This window comes from Lepisosteus platostomus, chromosome 10 (genome assembly GCF_059453375.1).
Source record: "Lepisosteus platostomus isolate fLepPlt1 chromosome 10, fLepPlt1.hap1, whole genome shotgun sequence".
NCBI classification, from domain to species: domain Eukaryota; kingdom Metazoa; phylum Chordata; class Actinopteri; order Semionotiformes; family Lepisosteidae; genus Lepisosteus; species Lepisosteus platostomus.
Window position 1 is genome coordinate 47,573,623 of NC_142620.1, and position 25,275 is coordinate 47,598,897.

At 36.3% G+C, this 25,275-nt stretch overlaps 1 protein-coding gene across 4 annotated transcripts in view; it reads left to right on the top strand.

The window, feature by feature from the left end:
- Positions 1 to 25,275, top strand: part of stard8 (StAR related lipid transfer domain containing 8) — an 83,560-nt gene that overhangs the window by 14,953 nt on the left and 43,332 nt on the right. Inside the window, exons 1-2 of one of the 4 annotated variants that reach the window (XM_088596792.1) lie at positions 1,316 to 1,469; positions 3,919 to 3,952. In XM_088596792.1, coding sequence (XP_088452918.1) covers positions 1,425 to 1,469; positions 3,919 to 3,952 — 79 coding nt within the window. In that variant the 5' untranslated portion in view covers positions 1,316 to 1,424. Of the gene's footprint in view, positions 1 to 1,315; positions 1,470 to 3,918; positions 3,953 to 9,108; positions 9,472 to 18,506; positions 18,727 to 25,275 lie in introns of those variants that run through there. The other 3 variants (XM_088596790.1, XM_088596791.1, XM_088596794.1) reach the window with 3 other exon arrangements.

Genomic DNA, 25,275 nt, shown 5'->3' on the forward strand with positions numbered 1-25,275 from the left:
AATAATGTCACGCACTGTTATACCAGTACAATAAACTACACAATAGCTCCTAGCATGGAATCATTTGAACATTCTTACTTCAATGTCAGTATTACTTTTCAGTGCAACATTATTCATCATCCATTGCTCTCAGTATAATTAGTGTCTCCTTCTTTCATGGAGATAAGAATAAAACACCTTCATTTCCATTCTTCCTAATCCTAAGGTTTTGTTTTAATAGTCAGATTTTTATTTTGTGCTTTTGTGCTGAAATTTGGGTGCTTTTTCCAACATAGTTTAAGAACAAAGTTTTATTGAAACTACAGTACATCCCAAAATGGAAGCTAAACAGTTCAAGTCTTTGTTCTCATATCCTGCATTTCACACTGAGTGGGCATTGCTCCATTTTCATACTCCAGAATAAATGCTAGCCAAATCAATTCAATTCAGCTTTAAGAGTATATGAGGAATCATCAGATTCTTTACTTCCTATGATATTGCAAGGAGCAAATCTGATTCAATGGCTTAGTTATACAAACTTCTATTCTAAAAGTGTATGCCAAAGACTGCAGTTAGTTATTTATTTTGCTTATTTTCTAAAAAAATTGCTATACAGTACATACCAGACCAAACTGTGAAACTGTAATTGGTTGATCGTGAATAATATAGTTATTATTTGATACAAACAGTACAAAATGCGTTTATGCTTTTGCTTCACAGCAATAATAGTTATACTATACAAAGAATTTTAAAATCATTCTCAGTATTTGCAGAAATTCTATCAGATCATTCAATATTAATATTAACAATTAGCATTGTATTTTAGGATTATTCATTTGACTTATTTTCTAATAACCAAAAGCAGCTCACTTTATTTTGCACCTCATTAGGCACATTATTAGCTCAACATACAGCAAAAAAAGAACTTAGACACTTTGGGATCACGTTTTCATCACCTGCACCCGAGAATCTGTTTTTGTTAGTCCTACCTACAGTATGGGGTTTTAATGAGACTGTCTACTGAAGCATCTAGTGCAACAGCATCTAAAGAATCTGAATAAATGTCTGAAAATGAAGATAGTCCTTAAAAACCTTCTGCTCGTTTTAAATAAGAACAGCTTAAAATAGCAGACAGATTCTTTAGCACTGCAGTGCTCTCCCTCAAGCATCTGTTTGTTATCTTTGCAGAGTAGCAGAGAGTTTAGTTCAGCATTGGTATGCAGGGAGCATCCTTGCCTACAGCGTCCCATTGTGATTAACGGGGAGGCTATGCTAGTTCTGTGCCCCGCCTCCTTCCCACAGACGTGGTCCTTCATCCCCAGTGCCCTGCTTCCCAGCCCCAGCAAGGCACTCCAGGACTGTATACTGTACCACAGGTCCCCCTGAGGGGGGAATGGAAAAGCCACCTTCTCTCAGGAGCCTGGGACACAGCTAAAGTTAACAGCATGGCATTCTTCAGCTGTTTTTGTACACTGTTCAGAAGGGCAAAAGTAAGTAGTAACATACTGTATCTTTCTGACTGCACAGGGCAGTACTGTGCTTTTCTAGAGGTGGTTAAAAATGACATGTCTTTTGCCTTGATTTGATAACAATAAAAGTTTTAAAAAACTTAATAAACTTAAAGTTAAAGATGCCAGTAATCATTATGATGTTGTGCTGCTTTTCTAAAGCAAACATTTCCCGGGAAGATGAAATAAAACATAGCTATGCATGTCTGTTTGTTTAACAGGTTTTTTAATTTAAAAATAATTATTACTCATTACTTTTTTCTCTTCCAATATCTAGTGGTTTGTAAATGAGTGGCTTTAGTTCCTGAAACAAAAAAGAAAGTCTTGCAAAAGCACAAGTGAAAGGACGGCATTATTTAAAAAAAAACTGGCTGGTATTTTCATATATGTGAAATGTGGAACATGTGACTCCATCAAGTAACGGACATTCCAGACAATGTGGAGTGGGTGTAGGAATGGACTGTGTGCAGACCTGCTCCCAGTGAGCATGCTCACAGTACACATTTCAGTTAAGCCACAGTTACTACAGAGATCAAATTCAAAAGTAGGTGTTGCTTTAAACTCCACGCAAAACCAGGGGTGTGCATTAATCATATAAACCATGACAGCATCACACCACTCACAGAAAACGAAATGTCTTGTACAGTGTGCTTGGAATTAAATTAAAACCCAGCAGAGCTAAACAGTAGTGTCTTTGTAACAGGCAAATTATTTTAAAAACGTCTAATTTTGTAAAAATTCCACTGCATGGTTTCAGGAACAAGTCATAAAGTTTAAAGCAGCCCTGAGACCATCCTGAATACAAGCCAAGGGGAAAAGAGAAGATGAAAAACAGTAATGATTTTCCATTAGGTGGTAAGATAATGCAGTGTGTGCCTCTTAAGGTCTTGTACAGTATACTGCATAACTGCAAACAGACTTCAGAATTACATTGAGAACCATTGCTTAAACTTGTTAATGTTTTGACATATGCCAGTCGGAACATGATGTTATAGTCTCAGGACAATTACAATTACAGTATTACAGTAATGTAGATGGATTTTTATCACCTAGTTTTATGTAGCCCTCTGCAGTGCACTTGGTATTGTGATACCTTCAAAAAAATAACAAGATTTTGTGATATGGAAATTCAGAGTGAGATACTCATTTTCATGTTTTATTTTTTCACCCCTGCCAACTTTTAATTGTATTTTCTCTGCTGTTTTTTTTTTCTGAATGCAAGATCAAAGAATGTTTCACCTTGGTGGTGTGTTACTTTGTAAACTTGAAGCACAGCCAAATCCCTTAGGCCTACGATTCTTTAAATCCAGACTGTATTAATACCTGAGAATTTATACTGTCTTCTCACTTTAGTATATCATAGGACTTGCTATAAATGTAAAAGATTAAGGGAAGAAACATGGGACTTTTTTTTGTGGATTTTATGGAGGAAAAAGAAAGCTTATTTTTATATAGACATTTATTTTTATGTTTTCAAAGCAAATTATTCAAAATTAACATACAGCAGATGGACAAACACTATACTGACGCTCAGATCTGATGTCAGATTTATAAAGTTCTTGTATGTCAGTTCAGGATGACACAAAATGTTCAATACAGACATTTTGAACAAAACACGCTATTACTGTAAGTTCCATTTTTGTATTTTTAACATCCTGAAATGTGTATGTTTCTGCTGTCTGAACATTATAATATCCATAATTTTGGAACAATTTCTAACCAGTGTTATGGCGCATTTCCACGTTTACTATGTAAGTGAAGTGTGCTTTGTTGGTCATGTGTCCTAATAAATAAATTTAGGATTTAGTTTAAAAACGAGCCATACCATCATATTGGCTGAAGAAGGTAAAATGAGAAAGATAACTCAGTAAATAGTACTCCTGAAATGATACTGGATAATATGACGACAATGACGATGATGATGATGTTTATAAAATTATTATTCCTTCATTAGTTTCCATTGGTAATAATATAGTATGAAAATTAAATGTGAATGAACAAATCACTTTTTGTGATTCTGTTCCTCTTTTTCTCTAGCTTTTATTTGTTTGTCTCTTAGTTTGATTTGTAAGGCATTAAAACCAAAATATTTCATCACCAGCATCTTCACAGGGCTATATTGTCAGAGAAATAGTAGCACTGTGATAAATCTGAAACTCAAAAAGGGATGATATACAAAGGTTCAAATAACAAAATGATGCTAAGACCCAAATACATTTTTTTTGTAAATCTCACTCCTGTTTCTTCAAATGTAAAAATGCATGAACATTTAGAAAACAAAACCCTCTCTAAGCTGATCTTATAATCTTCATAACTTTGTATTTTCATCCCTGGAAGCCTAGATTTCTCAGATGATGTTTGGTATTAGCTTATTCCAGATAATTTTTAATTTCTTCACCTGGAAAAATGACTTATTATTCATCTGTTTCAGGGGTTGCCTTTGCCATGGGATAAGAATGATGCTGGTAAGTACGGTATATTAAAAACATTTTGATTGTGAAATCAGGGTTGATGAGTGTGTGGTAGGTACTATGTGTGAAACACCATTACTATTCAAGATTGGCTCTTCATATTTCAGCCTACTTTATAGCTTCCCTAAAGAGACATTTATTTAATATTTCCTTGGTTGTAGTTGTGGATAAACGCACTCCCATTTTTAATAAAAGAGATTTCTCTTGGCTTTTCTGTCACGTGTATCTTCAGTGTATATTAATTGCCCAAACAGCCTCTGATTTATTATGTATTTTTTAACTTTAACCTGAACAAGATTATGATGTCTAATTCTCTTGCAGTCTAATATAAGCTATTGACTTGCTGGAGTTTTACACAATAGATTTACAGTACTTTTCTTCTCATAAATATGTGGGACACAGGACCTTTGAAGTTTTTTTTAAATCCTTAGTTAGACATAAAAATATATTTATTTTTAAATGAAACAATCAAGAATAACTTTCAAAATGGCAAAAAAAAAATAGTTAAAGTCTGCATTCTTTGTGGTTGATTCAAAGATTTTAGAGCCATAAGGATATAATAGCAACGTTCCTCAATACATACTGAGGCAGGGGCTGTATACTGTGCCCTCCTCGGGGTCAACTCGTTTGTTTGGTTCTGGATCTGACAGTGTTCGAAGCCCGTCACTTCTGTGATCAGAAGGAGACGGTGTTCCACTGCCACAGTTCCTGCTCCTGCCTGTCACCCATATTTGCTGTGCTAGTCCGGCTCTTCATTGACCTCGGCCTGGCCTTCAGTGACAGGGTGGGTTATGGAAGAAAACGGAAAATTCAGACCCTCCTCGTTAATTTTCTACTGGGCCAGGCCAAACTCACCATCTACAAGACTCTGAAGAATAAAATCTCTGGTTCTGGGTCTGTAGAGGATGTTTGAGAGGTTTGTGAAGAGCAGGATCATATTAGAATTTATGTTTTGCAAATTGCATGACAATCTTGGTGACTTTGAAACGTTCTGGTGCTTTAAGAATGCATTGTGTAAAATTATGAATAACATTGGATTGTTTTTTCAATTATGAATCCTTTTTGGGGGGGGTAGGGTGGGGACGTAAATTGGAGTGGAAAATATTAAATCTTGTTTTTGTTTTCTGACAATAAAGGCTTGTTAAAACTCAAACTCATGGCCAATAGACAAAAGAATGTAAAGACATGTGTGAATGGGCAGACAGATATCTCACAAGATCAGAAAAGTCTACGAATTATGGAAATGTGAATATTAGTATTATTGGAATATTTCTATAAGGGTTACATACACTGTAATGCATCGAGGTATGGAAATGTCATGGAGCTTCTCTTCCCAGAAGCGTGCTCTGCAATGGGACCACAACTTAAGAAAGTATGTAATCTAATGATTCACAGCTGTGGGCTGTCTTATAAAACCAGATTAGATATGGGAGTTAAATTACAGTTAGTGTGCAAGGACCAGAGTGCAGGGGTGTAGTAGAGGGGTCTTTACTCAATGCATAAAGGACAGAGTGATGGGAAAGTTTTCTTTCCTATGACTGGCCTCTGGTTGACTCAAAGGAAGTAGGGCTGCACTGTGTTGGGTTTTTCAGCTCCTTGGGGTGCTTTTGTAGGTATGTGGTGGTGAACCTGTAGAATATGGAGTCTAAAAAAGATCAAGATTGGACTCCATGTACAGTGTCTAGGAGCAGGGAGGCTCCTAGACTATTTAGAGTCATCATGAGTCATCAAGTTGCAAGGGTAGCTCCAGAATAGTATGCCATGTTGCCCCATCAGTAAGGTAAAGAAATCAGTACAGCTCATTCAAAATGGAATGGCAGAGTTGAGGGAGATTTCACTGTTACTTTCTGAAAGGAGCAGGAGAGAGAGAACCAGTGGTACGAGTTTCACTGAGTCTGGAGTCAACAAGCAAACAGCTCAATGATATACTGTATATTAACTTTAGAGCAGGTCATAAAAGGATTGAGGTGTGAATGAGAATCATAGTGAATATGTGATGAAATTGGGGGTGATGTATCATGAGTACAGGACTTGGAGCCCGGGGGCTCAGAGGTTCTTAGTACAGTATGTGAATGAGCTTGGAAAACATTGTGACACATCTGATCTCCTAGTTATCCCAACAAGTGGGTACTTGAGAGCACCACTCTCAGAGGAGAGTGCATGAAAAGGGGATTAGCACAAGTTAGCACAAAAGTTTTCCCCAACTGGGTGTGATACACGTGCATCATCTTGGGCCAGCCTTGATCACTCTTTAAGTCATGGTTGTCCTGGGTGGCATCAAACTACATACAGTATATATATTCTTTTAAGCTACTTGAGGCCTTATACTTTTATTTAGCATTTTTTTAGGTTAAATTAAAATATCATACAATTGATATAAAGGCAATAAAGCCAGAACAAAGCACAGTACAAAATTCCATGCAGAAATATTTAAAAGGGCTTACATGAGTTCTAGCTTAGGTGCAGTATCATTACTGTTGTCCTTCTTCTGTTGTTCAATGGATACATACAGTACTGTAGTAAATCTAGTGATTTTCTGCTTGCTGGCATGTCTTAAATGGGAACAGTAAAGCTGGAGAACTATGATGATGATAGGATAATGTGACAGCTCAAGGGGAACTGTTTCACTTTCATTTACAGTAGGAACCTTGGTTTGGTGACTAAATAAGAAGGTATCCTTTATGTGATTAAAGGATTTAATGGGAGATTTATAAGAGTCAATTTCTGAGGAAGCACTTTTCTAGTACAAATAGTGATTTTATGGAATTCTACAATATGGAAGATCTACAATGATAACAATGACAAATAAAAAATCTAAGATGCCAGGAAGAATGATTTAGCAGTATTTACAAAGAGGAAGTGGAATAACTTTAGTTGACCTTTTAACTGTAAATTGTCACCTGACATGCTTCTTATTACCAACTCGAATGAGCCTTTTCACTTTTTCACTGCTTTAATAAAAGCAAGTGATTGGTAAAGTGCCCTTATTCCATATACTGCAGCGAATTGTCTTCTTTTAAAAATATTGGAGAACATTTTGAAGCATCTTTTAGAAACATACAAAAAGATAAAACTGTATTGGCTATATTAGCTATAACTCACTGACATAAACTGATGCAGAGAATTAAGTTTAAGGAAAAGCAATGAATATTTTTGGGTCATTCTGTTACACTGTACGATTCTCAGATTTAATGTAATATGTAAACAACATTCTGTTGTTTCTTTTAATTGTGTCAATGTATCATTTTATGTCTTAATATGCACTAAGGCTTGCCCTGTCTACTTCTACAAGATTGCAAAATGCTATACTATACTTACAGGTTTGCTTTTCCTTCCTTTTGTGCAACTGTGAATTTAGTATGCTGCACCATCCTACTTTACTGATAAATGTTAAAAAAGCTAGGCTGAAATTTTTATTTGAAGCGGGAACTAATCCCAGCAAAGAGGAAAACAAGAGGCATGCTGTTTGTCAGCCTTCTCGAGTTCACATTGAAGTTAGGAAAGTAGAATAATATGAGAAAACTCTGGTTTCAAGGGAGATGGGCTGTCAGTAAAGAGAAAAGAGATAAAGCTTTCTGAGCTCCTCGTTTAAATTAGCCCTCAGTTTAGCTATTTTTTATCTTAGAAATGATGAGGATTCATCACAAATTCGTTCAGCATAAAGCAGTAACTTGTAAATTAAAGCTTTGCTGTCATTTGTGCCAACATCATCTCTGATTCAGTATCTGGTTGCATGATGCTTAATCGTCTTTTGCCAATTATGGGTAGTCTGGATTTACTTTTTATGTCTGCCCAGTTTTATTGTTGTTTTTGTCCAGGAATAGGTGCTGTAGCTTTCATAATTAGTGTTGGGGTAAGACAAGATACGATTCAAGGACCATGAAATGGATTTCCCTGTTAAAGTACAGAACACTGGGAGATCTTTTTACCAAGGAGACACTCGGGGGAATTTGGGGAATTGAGTCATTCAGGTGTGTCATGCTGTTTGTTAAATATTGTGCTATTTTTCAGTATCTTGTAATTGGCACTGATGACCACAGATTAGAAAATGTGATCATAAACCTGTGCTTCAGATTGTAGCTATTTAAGGACCCCATGGTCCTTGCATTATTCGGAATTAACGCCAGTGTCCCGGATAAATTCCCCTTCTTATTTACAAAGTACAGTACATCTTCCATAACTATTGGAAACTACTGTATTCTGGGCTTAGTGTTAAGTCAGACTACAATTTTTTTTTTTAAGAAAGCAAAGGTAGGAAGATTAAAAAGAAATATTGTATGTGTACTGGTGTCACAACAGGTAAGGTTTAGTCAGAAAGTAACAGCTATTAGCGTCACATCACAGTGATAATGAAGAGTGTCCTGTCTTGTGATGCTGCACTGTGGTAAAAGATTGCCCACACATCACATTAATCAAACAGAAACAAGACAACCCACTTCAGTTTTTCAATTTAAAATAATGGTAGAGTTTACGAGTAAAGGCTTAGGAAATAAATATGGTGCAAAGACATCATCTGCACATGACGGGGTTACATCGCTCTCTTACCACCGAAGCATGTGATATTATTGAGATAACAGTACATCATGTTGCTATCACTGCTGAATCTACTTCTAAACTTAAATGTAAACTTTAATGTATAACACACGCCATTGTTTGCAGTGCTAATCTGATTTTTTTATATTTTCAAAGCGTATTATATATGTTATACAGTATATTATACGTATTATATACTGTAATATGCAAAACGCAAACGGTACATTACAGACCGTTATAGTGTTTCAAGAAAATGAAATGACTGTACAAAATAGTTTGGTAAGACGAAGGGAACATTTTAGATCAAACTCTAATGAACGAGGATAGTATGTAATGTAATACAATTAAATTAAATGTAGTTTATCATTTTATCATAAAACACAAAATCCTTTAAGTAGTGTGATGTACTCCACAACCAGAAACATAATAAAAAAAATCGTGAATAACAGTAACAACACGTGTTATATTTAACTTGTACTACAAATCCATACAATAAAGAAAACTTGTTTTCTATAATACGATGGGAAATAAAAAATGTATGGGTATTCATAGGAAAAAAAAAACTTCAAGTCCCACCGTCCATTGCATCATGTGACTTTAAAAAGGGATTCAAACTTTGTGTGAGTGTGACTCAGGAAACAAGTCAAAATCATTTTTTGAGCTAAGGTCAATAAAGAATGTATACTGTAACCAGACAGAAAGATGTATTGGTATTCACTGTAAACTAAAAAAGTATATAGGAAAGAGAGTGTGGTTGTTAGGAGTGATAGAACATCAGATTATGCACTGATGACTATAGAGCGAGTGCTTTGCTAGGAGGCAAAAGAAAGTTCGGATATTTTTGAATCATTTTTTTTGGACGATGGATCGCAAAAACCGGGAGACTCTTCGACCAAGATCTCTCAGTGTTCATTTCAGAGATTCGACACTCAGAGCTTTGGGCTTACTGCGGAGGAAAGTAAACCAACGACAGTTTGCAGGTAAAATAAAATGTAGCGGTATCTCCTTTAGAGAGCCTTTATGAAGAAGAATTTACAGGCAATGCAGGACCAGTGAGCGGACAGCATGTCAGTCACTGCATATTTCCGATTTTGAAAGCATGGGAAACTATACAGTACGTTCCGTCTAGACGTATCGTGCTAGAATATATTTTCATCACGTTTTAAGTAAAAAGTTTTACCAGATAGTCTTGTGTTACACCAAAGTTGTTAACGTCAAGAGATTTATTCTTTAGTCATAATCCAGTAACAGAAGTTTCGTTGAGTATATTCAACAGCGTATTCAATTTCAATTTGGAAAACAGTCTAAAGTTTTTCTTAATACTGTAACGCATACTATACTGTAGTTGATGGACCTTGTATACTGTATATAAGAAATAGTGTTAGACGGGATACACGATCGTATTTAGTCTTTTCTTATGCCCGATTTTGTTGAATGTAACTCGCCTGCAAAAATGTTTGCATCTGATAATGGTATCTTTAGGGTTAATTTACTACTGTTTTGCAGACATACTGAAACATGTACTGTATAAGGAGCACAGTTACTGAATATTAAATATTTGTTTTCACTCCAATTAATGTTCTAGTGTGAAAACTTCTAGAATTTCTAGATTCTATAATACAGTACATCAGATGGAATATAGTGTAGATTGCAATGTTGGAACGCTTCTAGAGACAGAGTATTCTTAAAAACTCAAAAATACCGTGTAAACAAAGTTGCAGTTAAGGAAGGGCAAAGCTTTTATTTTTAACAGACAAAATACTTTTCTCATTTATCTATCTCATAGGCATACCTTTTCTTTCTACTACTACTGTACCTATAATTTCCTAGTAATAGTAGTAATTAATAAAACAGAAATGAACTTGTTGATTATACGAGACTATATTGTGAAGAATCCTGTTTGCTATTTGTATATTTTTGTTTATGGTTTAAGGAACTGTGGCAAAACATTTAAAATGTATTAGCTTGACTGTGTTCTGATGATTCCACATACAGTATGCTTTGTAATTTAACACTTTGGAACCTGCTCAACCGTCTTCTCTTCATCATACATAGCTATTTTACAGAAATGTCAAAATTTGCATACATTAAACACCATGAGTGTGAAATGACATTTGACATTTTCTGTCAAAATTAAAAATGTGAGGACAATAAATTTATTTTTTATCTTAATTATGGAATAGAGCAATTTCTTTTCAGGTAACCTTGAGTATACTACCATTTACTCTATAACTCCTCTGTAAATGTGTACTAAATGACTACTTGCTTATTTCTGAGCTGAGTTTAGTGGTTTTGCTTGAACCATTCTTGTTGACCAACTTGCTTCCTTATAACTGACTGCTTTTCAGCTAACTGGGGCCATGCGACATCTCAAATGTGGAACTGAAAAACCTTTTTTCAAAACAAAATGCAGCGCTCACAGATCACTAGTAGTGCATCCAACGGATTCTTAGCCACCCCTCTGTTCTGTTTTAAAGTACACATTTTCAGATGTTTCTCCTGTTTTACACCTTTTTTTTTAGTGTCTGGAATTATTTTAGACGTGCAATAATTACAAGAACGAATGATAGTGTGGAGTGGGGGGAGACTCAGAGTCCCGTTCTAAAAATGCAGGCCAGCTGAATGTTACTTGGTATTAGTTTACTCAACAGTGGCTGACGGAGGTCATTTGGGTTTTGGGCAAGGTTTCCAGCAGTTCTCTTGTACAAGCAGTGAGGGTGTCGACTGCCCCCAGTCCCCTGCTCCACACACTGCCTTCCTTGTTTTTTTGGCAGTGTCAATTTCACATTCACGGGCTTGCCGCCATTCCCCAGCAATTTGTTATGAACTATTAATATCCAGCGATGTGTGGCCTGGCTCAATGAGCCCTATTGATGATAGGCAGCTCCGCCCAGGTGATTAATGAGCCTTCGTGGCAAGACTGGCTTGGAGCCATTCTAATTACATGTTCCGCCCAGGCAGGAGAAATTGAAGTGACTCCTTTTTCCTTAACTACTGCTCAGGAAACAAAAAAGTAAGGAACAAATCTGAATACTGCAAATAAAGGTTGAAGTCAAGCAGTGTTATTTTGGGGGGGAGGTGGGTTATCAATGCTATTTACAAATATTACATGTAAGATTGTAGTCTTGTAATTCTTCTGCTTAGGTAATGTAAAGAAATGTTCTGGATTGGGGGCTGCAGGGCTAATTGATTAGTAATGCAGAACCCGAGTGATGCTGATGTAATCCCGCAGTTTTCTGTAAGGATCCAAGAAATGTGGAGGAATTTTTCTAAGCGAAGGAGCTACACAGTACAGCAAGATTTAGCTATTTGTTTTACTCTTCAGATAGGTTCTGACAAAGACTTAATGTGGTTTTATCTGTTAGGCAGAAGCCATTATCTTGCATCTCAGAATTTCTCTGAAATAGAGTCATAACCATTTTCTGTACTAAGATTGGTACAAGTCAACGTAAAGTTGAACAATTTCATAAACCCCGTTTTTTCCTGACAAAATCTTTATTTCAGTAGGTTCTGCGCCACATTACTGTCAGAAACTAAAATTGTTCCCAGATTTTGCTGCAGTACTTCACTGACACAACACATATATAATTAAACTGACACTGATAAACACAATTGTCAGGCACATTAATTCATCACATGAAAATTGAATAAAACATTAAATGTTTACAATTGTAAAAATTGTACACATACAGTACTATTACTGTCAAAGTGCAATATGTGGTAATTTCCATGCCAGTAAAGAGTAAGAGGCCAGTAAAAGCCTCTTACCCTCATCATATTTTTAATGAAACATTAAATACATATAAATAAAAACTAACCATTAACAAAAAATGGGAAACTGAGATAGAAGAGTCTCCTTATGATAAGACTTAGAGGTTTATGTTGATACATGATTTACATCTGTAAGACAATGTAGAGGACATTGTGACACTTTTGATCATCATGCTATTGAAAAGATATTACTACTATGTAAATATATCAGGAGAAGTGAAACCAGGTGTGTTCTGGGTTTTTAGAGAATATTCTACACTGACAGAAAGAAGGAAGTATAAAATTAAGTATTTTCAGTCTTACGTCTCTTAACAGAGAAGATTAAGAGAGATAGTCAACCCAGTGGGTTTCTTCAGAATGGTCAGTAAAGCTTGAAGCAGAGGACGTATTGTAAGTGGAAAGTACAGTATGTGGTAATACATTTAAATGCGAGAACAACTAGATGAGATTATAGGATTAATTCGCTCGTAATTGCCAAACAGGCTAAATGACTTCCTCTTGTTTGTAACCTTTCTAATTTTCTCATGTAAATGAGAGACAAGGACATTTTGACAGAATTTCCTTCTATCACGGTAAAGCATACTGTATGTCACGATAGTAAAGCCTGTTTATGAACCAGGAGGAAAACACCGCAGAGCAATAACAACTTTCACCACCAAGGCATTATGGATGGTATGCTTTCTGAATAATCGTGCTCCTGTAAGATTAACAGTGGAGTGAAATTTAACCCAGTTGCATGCACACATAGACATTCAGGAGACATTCCTTGAGAAGGCACTATGAATTCTCTCAATCTAAATCTGATCATTCCTGTCCTGTCCATCTGACATGTTTAGGAATACTTGAAGCGTCGATCTTGATAAACAGTCTTGTTCATAGCTCTTAGTCTAACAGCTTAATAAAGGAGGTAACAAATTCCATCAATATCAATTCAGTTGTTTTCAAACCGCTTTATCCAATACAGGGTCGCAGGGGAGCCAGAACCTATCCCAGCAAGCAACGGGACAGCAGTCTATTGCAGGGCACACACAGACAGACACACACGCACTCACACTCACATCAGGGCCAGTTCTCCCAGAAGCCAATTAACCTACTTAGTCTTTGGGTTGTGGGAGGGAGCTGGAGTACCTGGAGGAAACCTATGCGAACATGTGGCGAAGATACATACTCCATGCCGACAGCAGCTGGGGAATTGAATCAGAGCCTCAGCACCGCAATACAGCAGAGCTAACCACTGTGCCACTGTGCAGCCCTTACTTCTTAATATTACTTTTATTGTTAAATTTAGTGTTCAAAGGATCACTAAGAAAGTTAAAAGCAGGCATATAATACAAGAGTAGTTCAGGTGGGTAGCTGCGTCAGCATGCGTAGGCTGCAAAGGAACAAGTAATAGGTTTATTCCATGCTGAAAAAAAGAAGAAAGAGAACACGTTTCGGCCGTGGAGCCTTCTTCAGGTGTGAGAGAGACAGGGCAGTAGGCAAAGGTAAAGTAGCGGGAGAACAAAGGTTGGGAGGGAGGAGGAGTGAGAGGCGGGAGCAGGGGACAGAAAGAGAGGCCAATCAAGAGGTGTGGAGTCAGAATGGGTGCAGAGAGGTGTGAAATGAAACTTCCAATGAATGGAGAAAATTTAAAAGAACAGTAGTCTGTCGTTAAGAGAGGGGAGAATGTGTGATCCTAGCTACTGAATAATTTTGGTTTCTGTGGTCTTTCTGATGTATGAGTTCGGAAAACTGTCTTTGAGAACACAGACGGAGAGATTAGAGTGGTCGTGGCCGTCAGAGGTGAAATGAGAAACAATGGTCTTGGAGAGATCTTTTAATCTTCACAGCCCTGACGTGTTCTCTGAAGCGGTCTCCCGAGTCTCCTTCCTGTTTCTCCAATGTAGATGGCTGGGCATTTACTGCAAGAGATACAGTACATAAGTTTGCTGGAGGTACAAGATGCTGTCTGGGTGATCCCGAATTGTCCTGAGGGGCCTTGAATGAGTGTGGTGGTGGATGTGTACTTGCAAGAGTTGACCAATGTTTTTGTTTTGTTAGTTACTGTACTACAGAAAAAAAACTAAGTGGGAGTGATGATTTGATGCCATTCTGATTTCTCCATTGTGATTAATGGAATCTCTGGTCCCAGGCTATTACATGGTTGCAAAGCATGAGCTGTTCTTCCCAGGGAGTGCGGTTTGGTCAGAAATATAGCACTGGCCTCCTTGCATATTTTCCATTTTTATTTCCCTCCTCTTTAACTTCAGGGTCACACACAGGCTCATAGTTTCTATGGTTACACACTGCACTGTACATAAAGGGTTATACAGTATATATTTATTTAGGAAGTATAAATTAAGGAAATAAAAACAGTTCTGTGGTCAGTTTTGCGTATCTGGGATGCAAAACAAATTCACTTTGCAATTTTTTTTATCAGTGTGGGAGCTTTTCTTAAACCAGACTTTCACAGTTGGAAAGACCTGCGATCTGGGAATTTTTCTGTATAAGAACACTTTTAAATTTTCACATGATGCTATCCATCAAGTTGTAGGCAATTAACTGCAATTAAACAACTAATGAAAGCACCGCAAACTGGACACCCTCCAACATGGTATAATAAGAATGTGTACGGAAGTATTGTAAAGACATCAGTAAACCCTGGAGTACAGTTGTGAATGGTACTGTATCTTGGACCTTGGCTTCAGTTCCAAAGAAGGATGCCTCATACAGTTTTATTGTTCTCTCCAAGTTCCGGATAATTTTTCCCGAAGAGCTCAGCTTTCCTCCCACTTTCCAAAGTCACATTGGATAGTTTTAGTGTCTCTAACATTGTGTATATGATGTGACTGTGTGGGCTTATGTATGCACTGACTTTTATTTAAAATAATATGTGGCTTTCATATAATGGATGGACAGAACTTACAGTAGTTTTGAATGCTGATTAATTGAAATGTATTAATCAATACTATCACCCACTACCGCTGAAAAGGCTCAGTACCCTAACATACTTCGTGAAGTATGTTACCATTCAGCCATGCTGAATGAAATGAGCAAACTGGGAGGTGTGGGGATAGTAATTCTTGGAGGTACACAAGTGCCTAGAAGGTCAACAAGAGAATTTTAAAGTTATTCCTGTTAGAGCCAGTGCAGGCTTTTCAGGACATGAGAAATGTGTTCATGTTTTTAGAGAAGCACAATGAAGCCTGAATTGAACCTAAAAGAACTCTGCACACTATGTAAAGTACGCTTACAATTATTTTTTGGGGTGAAAAAAAAGTCTGCTACTTTAATCATGTCTAAAATCGTTTTCTTTCTGCCTGAAGGAAACACATTGCATGTTGCTCCCTGCCCTTTGTTGTTAATTTCCCACAAAGACTTTAATGAACCCTACACACTGTCACTAGTTTAGAGGTGTTTTACAGCCTCAGTTTCTAAGGAGGTTCCCTGCTGCTATTTTAAAGGGCCTGTGTGAAAGCAGCTCTTTCTCAGTGCTCCAGAGTACAAGACAGAACACGTTGTTGTTCATTGACTGAAATCAAACACTATCTTTCTATTAAATCAGCCCCTTGCCTCTTTCTGGTGGGTGTTGGTATGCAAGTGTAAGATGGGCTATGTCTGATTTCTTTTTTGCCTTTAACAAGTTTAGCAAAAGTGGAGAAAACCTCCCTAACACACATGCTGTATATATATGGCTCACAATGTATTGCTCTCCTTGTTACAAAGTCATTGAAAATAGTTGTTAGCAAAAAACCTGTATGTGCGCACCATAAACAAAAACATGACTGCAAGATTATCGGTTTTACATCCAGTAAATTAAAGACAAAAGAAAGGTTTACCCAAGTGTGCTGTCAGAAAAGTGGTTTGGGAAGATAATTCACACCTAAGGGCAGAAATAGGAAATCTTAAAAATAAAAAGCTCTGGCATCATCAGGAAACTGATGGGTCTATTCTAAGGTAACAGAAAAGACACGAAGACAAGAAGCTGCCAAATAGAGACAAATAGACTCCTGAGTCAAATCTGACCAAATGTGGTTGGAAGAAATCCAGACTGTTTTTAGACAGTGTCACCAGAGGTATAATTAGTAAATTATACTATTGGTTGTGATTGGTTGTGAAAGGTTGTCCTGTTGAAAAAGAACGTCATATGTTCTGTAGCAAATACAAATGAATTGATTCTGCTTTAGGAGTGTTTTGTATTCAACAGTCCTGGCTCCCTTGGTAGAATTGAAGAAAGATGAATTCTAAAAGTCTGTTGGCATATTTTATTCAAACGACTAGTTTCGTCTGCTGAGAAGCTCAGGCTTCGTCTCAAATGACTTGCCAGCAGGTTTGGCACGCAATGCCATATCCAGATTTGGAGCACACCATCAAGTCAGCTGCCAAATGGTTAAGGGAAAATAAAATCAATGTTCCTTGATTCATTATCACAGACTCCAGACCTTAGTCCAATAGAACATGTGTGGTAGGAAGGGCACAGAGGAGTTCACAAAAGCCAGACATGTATTGTGAATGAAGATGAGAAGTTCCAATTCCCAGTGAGAAAATTCTCCAGGAATCGCCTTCTCAATGTTGTCAAAGCTAAAGGAGGATCAACGAAATACAGTCTACAAAGGTGGAAATAATTGTGAATATTTTATGTTTAGAAAATTCAGTAGTTATGTTGGACAGATTTGTTTTTGCAATCTCCAGTACTGATACTGAGTTCTGCAACAAATACGGGATTTGCACATATATTTCTTTTTGCGAAAACCAAGTTTCAGTGACATTATGTCAAGGATATGAATAACATTCAGCTTCATGACATACATAGCAGTGGGTACTCTGTGAGCGACAGGCTGAAATTCTTGTGACACCTAAAAGGGACGGCATCCTGTTTTGTGCAGGACAGATTGCTGTCATGATTAGAATGTTTGTGGATCTTTCAATCCTGATGAATTCTGTAGCACTAGTTGTGTCCCTGTCCTCTTTGTAACCTTGGTAACCTCTTATCACCTTTTACCAGCAAGAATGCATGAAATGCCAAAATTTAAAAAAAAATAATTAAAATAGACCTTAATACTGGCAGGATGTTGTATTTTTTGATACAACAAAAAAATATTTTGTCAGTGTCAACCTAGAAATTCCTTTAATAAATGTGAGAAACAAGCGTGGGTAAAGACATGGCTTGATCTCTTGACTTACTTATAACTTCTTAACACACTTTGGAAATGTGATTTGAATGTGTTTTTTAATTGTATTCAAGATTTTTTTCAATTAGTTTTTGCATTGCTAGGGCCCTGGCCTGAATTCCAGATCTGGGGTGCTAACTGTGCGGAGTCTGGTTTGTGTGGGCTTTTTTCTCTGGGTTCCTCATGTAGTCCAAAAACATACTGGTAGGTTAATTGGCATCTGGGAAAGTTGGCCTGTATCTGTGTGTGTGCCCGATGATGGAAAGGCATCCTGCCTTGTGCATTGTTTGGCTCCCCTGCAAAAATGTGTTGGATACAACTGTAATGAGATTTTGCTAATTTTAAATAGTTATGGCTTTCTTTGGTATATCAGTCTGGTATCATTTGTTAAACTACAGTGATGGATTTAAAACTGATCTATAACCATAATGATAAGTCACTTGTTTGTCTGCAAAACAGTTCTTTCCCTTCAAAATGATAGTACATTGCACAGTAAATTTTATTATTACAGTCCTTTGGAGAAGTAACTACTAAAACTACTTGAAAAGTAGTTCTTTCCATGCTGCATGGAGTATGGAATGTTATTTTATTGTCCTGGTTGGATAAAATATGAGGACATAAGTTTGCAACCACAAAGCTGGGCAGCTTGTTCCAGACTCCTACAAGTCTTTGTGTAAAGACGTGCATCCTTTCAAAGTTTTAAATGCACTTCTTCTGAGCTTGCAATTGTTTTCCTCTGTTTCATATTTCCGTTTTGATGCTGAAGAAGACCTAATGCTTAGCTTTGTTAAAAATAACAGTGTGTGACATAGCTTTGTGAAAACTAACATTGAAATAATGATTAAAATAGTCTGTTAACAGTAATTGATGGGGATCCGTTTTAGCCAACCCTCTCTTTCTTGGCAGCAGCTTTTGAGCTATATTGACTTGTGGAAAAAACATTGCGCATAGGAAGGGAAGTTTGGAGCAGCTTTTCCTGTAATGAAATTCCAGGGGAGAGAGAGAGGCATCTGGAAAAAAAAGTGAGATCCCATTGGTCTTTTACTGAAAAAGAGGTGGGACACAACCATAAGTCAAACAGCATGCAGAGTTACCTGCTCCTCAGTTGAGAGGTGCCAATGACTTAGTGACAACAGCTATGCTATGAGAAAAGCTTAGCTGGCAGTAAAGATATAGAAACCGTAAACACTGACAAGAAAAACGTCAGGGTTATATCCATCGGTTATAGTTTTCTTCCCTTAACTTTGCGGAATACATTTTAAAGACCAGGAGACTACATGAAGAGCCCACAAAGAAACTTGACTGTTTCTCAAGGTAAAATTCTACACTGGGCTTAAGTTCAGCTCTTCTCATTTTAGTGACTGAAGGATCTAGACTTAGTGACATCTTAGATTGAACTTTTGTAGCTTGTAAATTTTGTTGCAGTGTAGAGAAATTTAGAGATTTTCTCATATTGTTCAAAGAACATTTTTTGGTGTTGCTGATAATGTTGGCAAAGAGTGCAGTCTGAAAATGTAATTATCACATTATTTTCAGGAATGATAGAATATTTTAATTGTTATTGTAGGTGTTATTAAAGTACCTAGCTGAATAATTTTATTCTCACTTCTACTTGTCTGCGTTTGGATTGAAGGGAACTGAATTTAAGAAGTTACAAAGGAACAAGTAATAGGTTTATTCCATGCTGAAAAGAGAAGAAAGAAAACACAACATTTTGGCCGTGGAGCCTTCTTCAGGTGTCATTTTGGTTAAGAATTAACTATCAACAGACCATTGATTAGAACACACTGATTAATAAACCAAAATGAACAGTTGCATTATGTAAAGCCCATTTTTGAATACTTTTGTTAATTTTCTAGATGAGTCATGTATCTGCCCTAATGGGTTACAGTTTTTAAGCCTAGAAGTCTACAGGAGTATTACAAGTCTAAAATGCCCTATATTTAATTAAAAGAGTTATTTGACTCCAATTTGTCTTTTGTTTGTGATGTTAAAATTCGGTTTCGGAGTAGTGTAAGTTTTTTTCTTCATTTTTTCACTAAATATTTTAAATTAAAATAGAGCAATTGTATTTTATCTTTAATAGGACAGAATAGACCTATGTAAAAAGTAGACATAATCCATGTTTTAAATGAAAATATGGCATAATTACATAGTAATCAATTAGCATGTATCAGAAAACACATACTTTAATGTTTTAAGTGTGGCTAGGTGCTATTGACAACTTTACACTTATAGTAACACAGGCAGGGACAATTTTCAGTCATCCAGAATACTTTTATAATGTATATTAACAGTTTTTGGTCTGGAGATAATATAAGAACATACATTTAAGCACAAGATTAAACTGTACTGTATGTTTCTTTTGTACTAGGGCTTTTCAAATTCATTGACATGTCTGTTGGCTGAGATTAAAAAGAAAGAGTGGAACATTAAATGCTCTTGTATTATTGCTAGATTCACAGATTGTCAGGTTTCGTTTCTTTTTCAAATTGTGCTGTTCCTCACCTTTTCACTTTAAGTTATTTAACTCACATGTCACAAGGGTAAATTCTTGGAAAGACAAGGATAACTTCCAGTTAATCATTAGCAGAAACAGTTTCATTGGAAAGAGGTCTGGCTTTAATATTAACTAAAACTGAGAATGTTATGTGGGGCTTTTCAATATAATTTTTCAAGCTCAGACTTTTTATATTTTAATATTGGATGTCAGATGAGCTTCAGGAACCACGGTAACTGTGAATCATTGAAGCATTTGTTAAGTGTATGTGGCATATTTGTACAGTGGTAGTCATTTTTTTTCTGAATGGGATTTTTAATCAGTTTCAAAGTTTGGTGTCAACCTTTTGTCCTTTTTCAGTTAATGAGTATACAGTATGCATATTTTATGGATGTATGATGTCACAGTACATAATTATGTGTCTAAACATTTTGTTTGCTTTGGTAAATTTCATTTGCTTTGATTACCTCCAATGTTGATAGGACTGGGCATTTCCTTTCTTTTTTTATTACACAGTTCTCAGTTGAAGATGAACTGTCCTTGACTGAAACTGTATGTGAGTTTGAATGATGCTGGATCAGAAGAAAGATCGTTTTCTGAGTCAAGATGTCATGTATTCAACATAGGCCCCTGCTTTCAATAACATACCTAGTCTTGTACAGATATACAATTAGCAATACTTTCTTAAATGCTAACTGCATTAAGCAACAAGGTATTTCAATGCTCATCATGGAATAACTTCAGTTTGCTGCTGTGCTTCCACTTAATACATAAAGTATTATAATACTAAATGATCTTGGTTTTAACAATGTTGCTTTAGTCAGCTGTGTTTTTATTTTGGTATCTTAGTATCTTAATCCTAAATAGCATTCCAAACATGAAAGATTCTGTATTAAGACTTCTTGGCTTCCTGTTAGGTATTGAGTCGACATCAAAATCCTCATGCTCTCCTATAAGGCTCTACATGGTTTGGCACATTAGTAATTTTCTGATTTATTGTCTTTCTACTCTCCACTTCACAACCACCATTTGTCTGACTCAGAAATCCTCTCTGTCCCCCAAGCTCGTCTACTTACTATGGGTAGCTTTGCCTTCTCTTACTGTGCTCCATAGTGGTGGAATTCTATCCCTGGAGTTATCAGAAAGTCACCTTCCCTAAGCGTTTTCAAACCCAGATTCCAAAACTTCTTGTTCAGAAGGGCTTTTGCTTAATTGATGTCTGTGTTTTCCCCTTTGCATCTTCTCCTGCACTCTGAACCCTTGTTTTTTATTGCATTAACTTTTCATCTCCTATCATTGTTTTTTTTCTTACTATAAAGCGCTCTGCGAAGCTACTTTTAAAGGCGCTATATAAAATAAAGTTTGTTATTATTGAGAGGAAAGGTCAACTCATAATGTACTGTAACTGTGATAGTTGTAATGCAGAAGGTCAATAGGGATTCTGCCCTTTATTCCACTGTTTTTCCTTACTTACTATAAGATATTTTGTTAAATGTGTCTAGAAATAACATGCATTTTATAACAGACATTGTCATAGCATTTCATTTACATTTACAGGTGAAAGTGTACATCGCTTTACAGTGAAGTTTAATAATCTAAAAAAAAATAATTTAATTTAATACAATACAAATACTGTTAATGATTTTTCTTGAGGGCTCTGCCTTTACTATAAAGTGGTTCACATCTTACTATTTATTAGAACATACCCCATATTTGCATAAAGTGTAATCATAGTGAAATGTTGCTCCTAACTTGAGGAGACCAGCGGGAGTGTATCGCATCTGTTTGCCAAGGGTCAGGAGATTAACTGTGCCGATCTGCCTTCCTGACCTGATGTTGTGCACATTTATCTCCGAAACAGCCACTTCTGTTCTTTTCATGCAACATGGTGTCATTTTTATATCTACTATCAATAGGAATAAAAGTGGCCACTGATTGCAGCATATACTCAGGTGCGGAGACCTGGTGAATAAGTCCTTGAACCCATGTGGAGATTAAAACTAAATTAAAAAGTCACTTGAAGGGATTTATTCAGCCTCTTTGGAAGAGGGGGTGGTAAGACTAAAGGCTGAGGATTATCCCCCGCTGCTTAGGAATTCTTTTATTCATTGTGTTTGTGTATTAATGGCTCCACAGAACAGAAGGGTACTCCACAGAAAGTAACCTTTCCTATCTTTTGAGCTAACAGTAGCATCATTTGACGCATGTACTGCATTTATAGTGAACAAATAAAAATGAAGATTTATTTTCCTCTTTATATTGCAATTTCTTGCTTTAACGTAGTTTTGGGCTTGGGCTAAGGTTTAGATTTTGCAGTTTGTCACCTTCATAGGTGCGCTGTGTGTGCAGCAAAGTGAGTAAAAAAAACACTGTTCTTACCATTTTCCTCAAGCACTGTGCAAAACAGTTTTTTTTTTTTCAAAATTGCGCTGATCTAACATGTTCCTCGTGGATCAGCCTGGGCTTAAACATTGAGCAAGCCTTTCAACATATTCTGAGCTTGCAGGGGTGGGTCAAAATAATTTTGCCAGTGTAGCAGGTATACAGCGTGTGAGGTAGGATTATATTAAGAACTTAATCTCAATTCATTTAGTGTTTGAAAACTGGATGTACTGTCGATTTTAAAATGAATACCTTTTCAGAGGTCAGAAGCTATGCCGTTTCCTAGGAGACAGTTCACCTACGAAACAACTTTGGAAGTAAAAGATGATATTTAATGCCTCAGCAAATACAGTATATATATTTAATTTAGGTATAGATAAACATTTATTTTTTAATGGAATATTACCAAGTATTGCTCTAAATTGTGGTCTTTTTCAGTTTGGATTTGCTGACTGCTGGTCTCATCTCTAACAATCCCTGCTGGACACAGAGGAATCAGGATGGGGGGTTATGTGGGGGGAACGAGGATCGTAAACTCTTTTCTCTAACAGCCCGTTTTGTCAAGTTGCTCACCATTTAGCCTTTTGTGAGCAACATGGTGACAGACAGGACAATAAACACCAAGCAGAAGGGTGATGTTACTCTCACTGATAACACTTTGTGCTCAGAGATGCTCATCATTTCCAAGATGCACCACTGCTGTGGCATATCCAACCCTACTGTAGGTCTGCCTGGTCTGCTTTGTGCCACTTCTTGTGGGATCTCAGTCGCAGGTGGACATGACACAGCCCACAATGAAATCGGAGATACAGTATTTCAACTTTAGCTCAACACTCAACTCAACACTTTAGCTGTCAAAGCACTTGGAAGAGCTATCATTAGGTCATCGTTTTTCAAACTCACTCAATGTAAAATGAAAACCTTTTAAGAGGTCAGAAGCTGTTGTTTCCTAGGAGATGGTGAAAGTTGCCATGAAACAACTTTGGAAGTAAAGGATGATATTTAATACCTCAGCAAATAAATCTGTTTAATTTAACAACTTCAAACTACTGAAGGTCTTTTTCATTACCATAATAGTAATAATAAGTATAATAATAATAATAATGGTTTCACGTTTAGGTGGAGACTCATTTCTTCCCCCACTTAAATACAACATTCATCTGGCTGACACATGGCAATCATAGTAGCCCAGCAGGCCAAAGTGAGCCTTAGACAGGACACCAGAGTTAACACCTCTATTCCTTAACAAATGTCTATGACCAAGTCGTCAGAACCTAAAAAGTTTAATGTCACATCAGAGAGATAGCACCTCTTATAGCACAGTGATGTTTGTATTTCTTAAAATGGCTTAACGAGAGCTGCAGAAAAATGAACAAAGTACTAATCTATTCGAGATTTGTATCCATTTATTCTCTGATTATTTTATCTAATACAGGTTTTCTGGATATAAGATATACGATCCATGCCATTCATAGTACAGTATTGTTCATTTAAGAGGGAGCTTTCTTCAGCTATCAGAGGGTTAAAACAAGGAATTGAATTTGACATACCACTGGCATTGTATACACCCAGTTAAAAATAGGGTTTGATGGAACAGATTTTCTTTCCAGCTGTATAGAATGCAACATTCCAGAACATGAACAACATTAACCATTTTAATTAAGCTTGTTACATACTTTTTCACTTCATTCATACTGTATGTGTTTTGTGATTATATACATGTTTTCATATTTATATACTGTTTATATACTGTAGCATTGTGTGGACATCAATACACTAAGCAACCTAAAAAACAGACCGTATTTTAGAAGTAATGTTTATTGCTTTGTCTTCAAAATTTAATTTGTATTCATAATCTAACAGCTGGATACACTGATATAATAAAAATGAGGGATTTGAAATATCACAGTCTAGTCAAATGCCAATATTGTTTCCTGAAGGCAAGCTTTGTTTTAATGTCCTTGATTGTAATAGTACAAATTATCTCCATATATTAATCACTGGAGTAAAACAAATATTAAAATGGTAAAAGGTTTTGGGCTAAAAGTTATTAAATCTATATTCTTAATCTCTTTCATCCTTTGTATTAACAGTATAAAATATACAAATGGCAAATATTGGTTTGTTGTGAAGTATGTCATGTTGTAGACCAGCATTTCTCAAATGTGGACACCCACTGGATTTTCTGAGGCCAGAGCTCATCCGACCCTCCTAAAACACTTGTGCACTCATCCTTTTACCTTTTATCAAGACATATGCAGCTGTGCTTCTTATTGTAGCAGGTATGTCTAAACTAGATGGATATGTGGTGTTATTGTAAGTATTAATAAAGATTAATATTCATTGTTCCTACTAGCAACACTTTAGTTTTGTGAACTACTATTGTTTAGCATCAGCAAAAATGTTGATGTAACTATTAAATTAATCTGAAATGATAACTTTTATTTACCTGCTTATTTGTTTCTTCTCAAGACTCAATATGTTATCCAGAACTGAGCAATTTAGGTGAAGTAATAGCTTCTGCTATGAAATACAGAACACTTGTGACTTGGCATTAGTCTTTTGTATGCAAAAACAAGAGGAACTGTCCTTTGAAGCAATTTCTAACTTTTTTAGAAAAGGAAATGATCATTAACTCCACACCGTAATGGGAACTAAAATCTGTACCGTGTGGGAATTTTTAACCCTGTGAAATATTGTCTGGCAATTTTAATGCCTGTTTCACAATAGCAGACCCTATAAACAGACATGTCCTAAAATCTGTGGTTACTTACAAACAAAATGTGTGGTCTGTTCTGTGATTCCTGTCTTATCTATGTTCCTGGACATTTTATAGTATACATTCTGATTGCTTAGACCATTTGGAAAGCCTAGGTTATTATAAAGAGAGATGAACACTACCAGTAATGCTTTAAGCTACTTTTTGTTTGACAAAAACGAAAGATTGGTGAGAGGTGTAAGCTGGCAAATGCATATGCTGT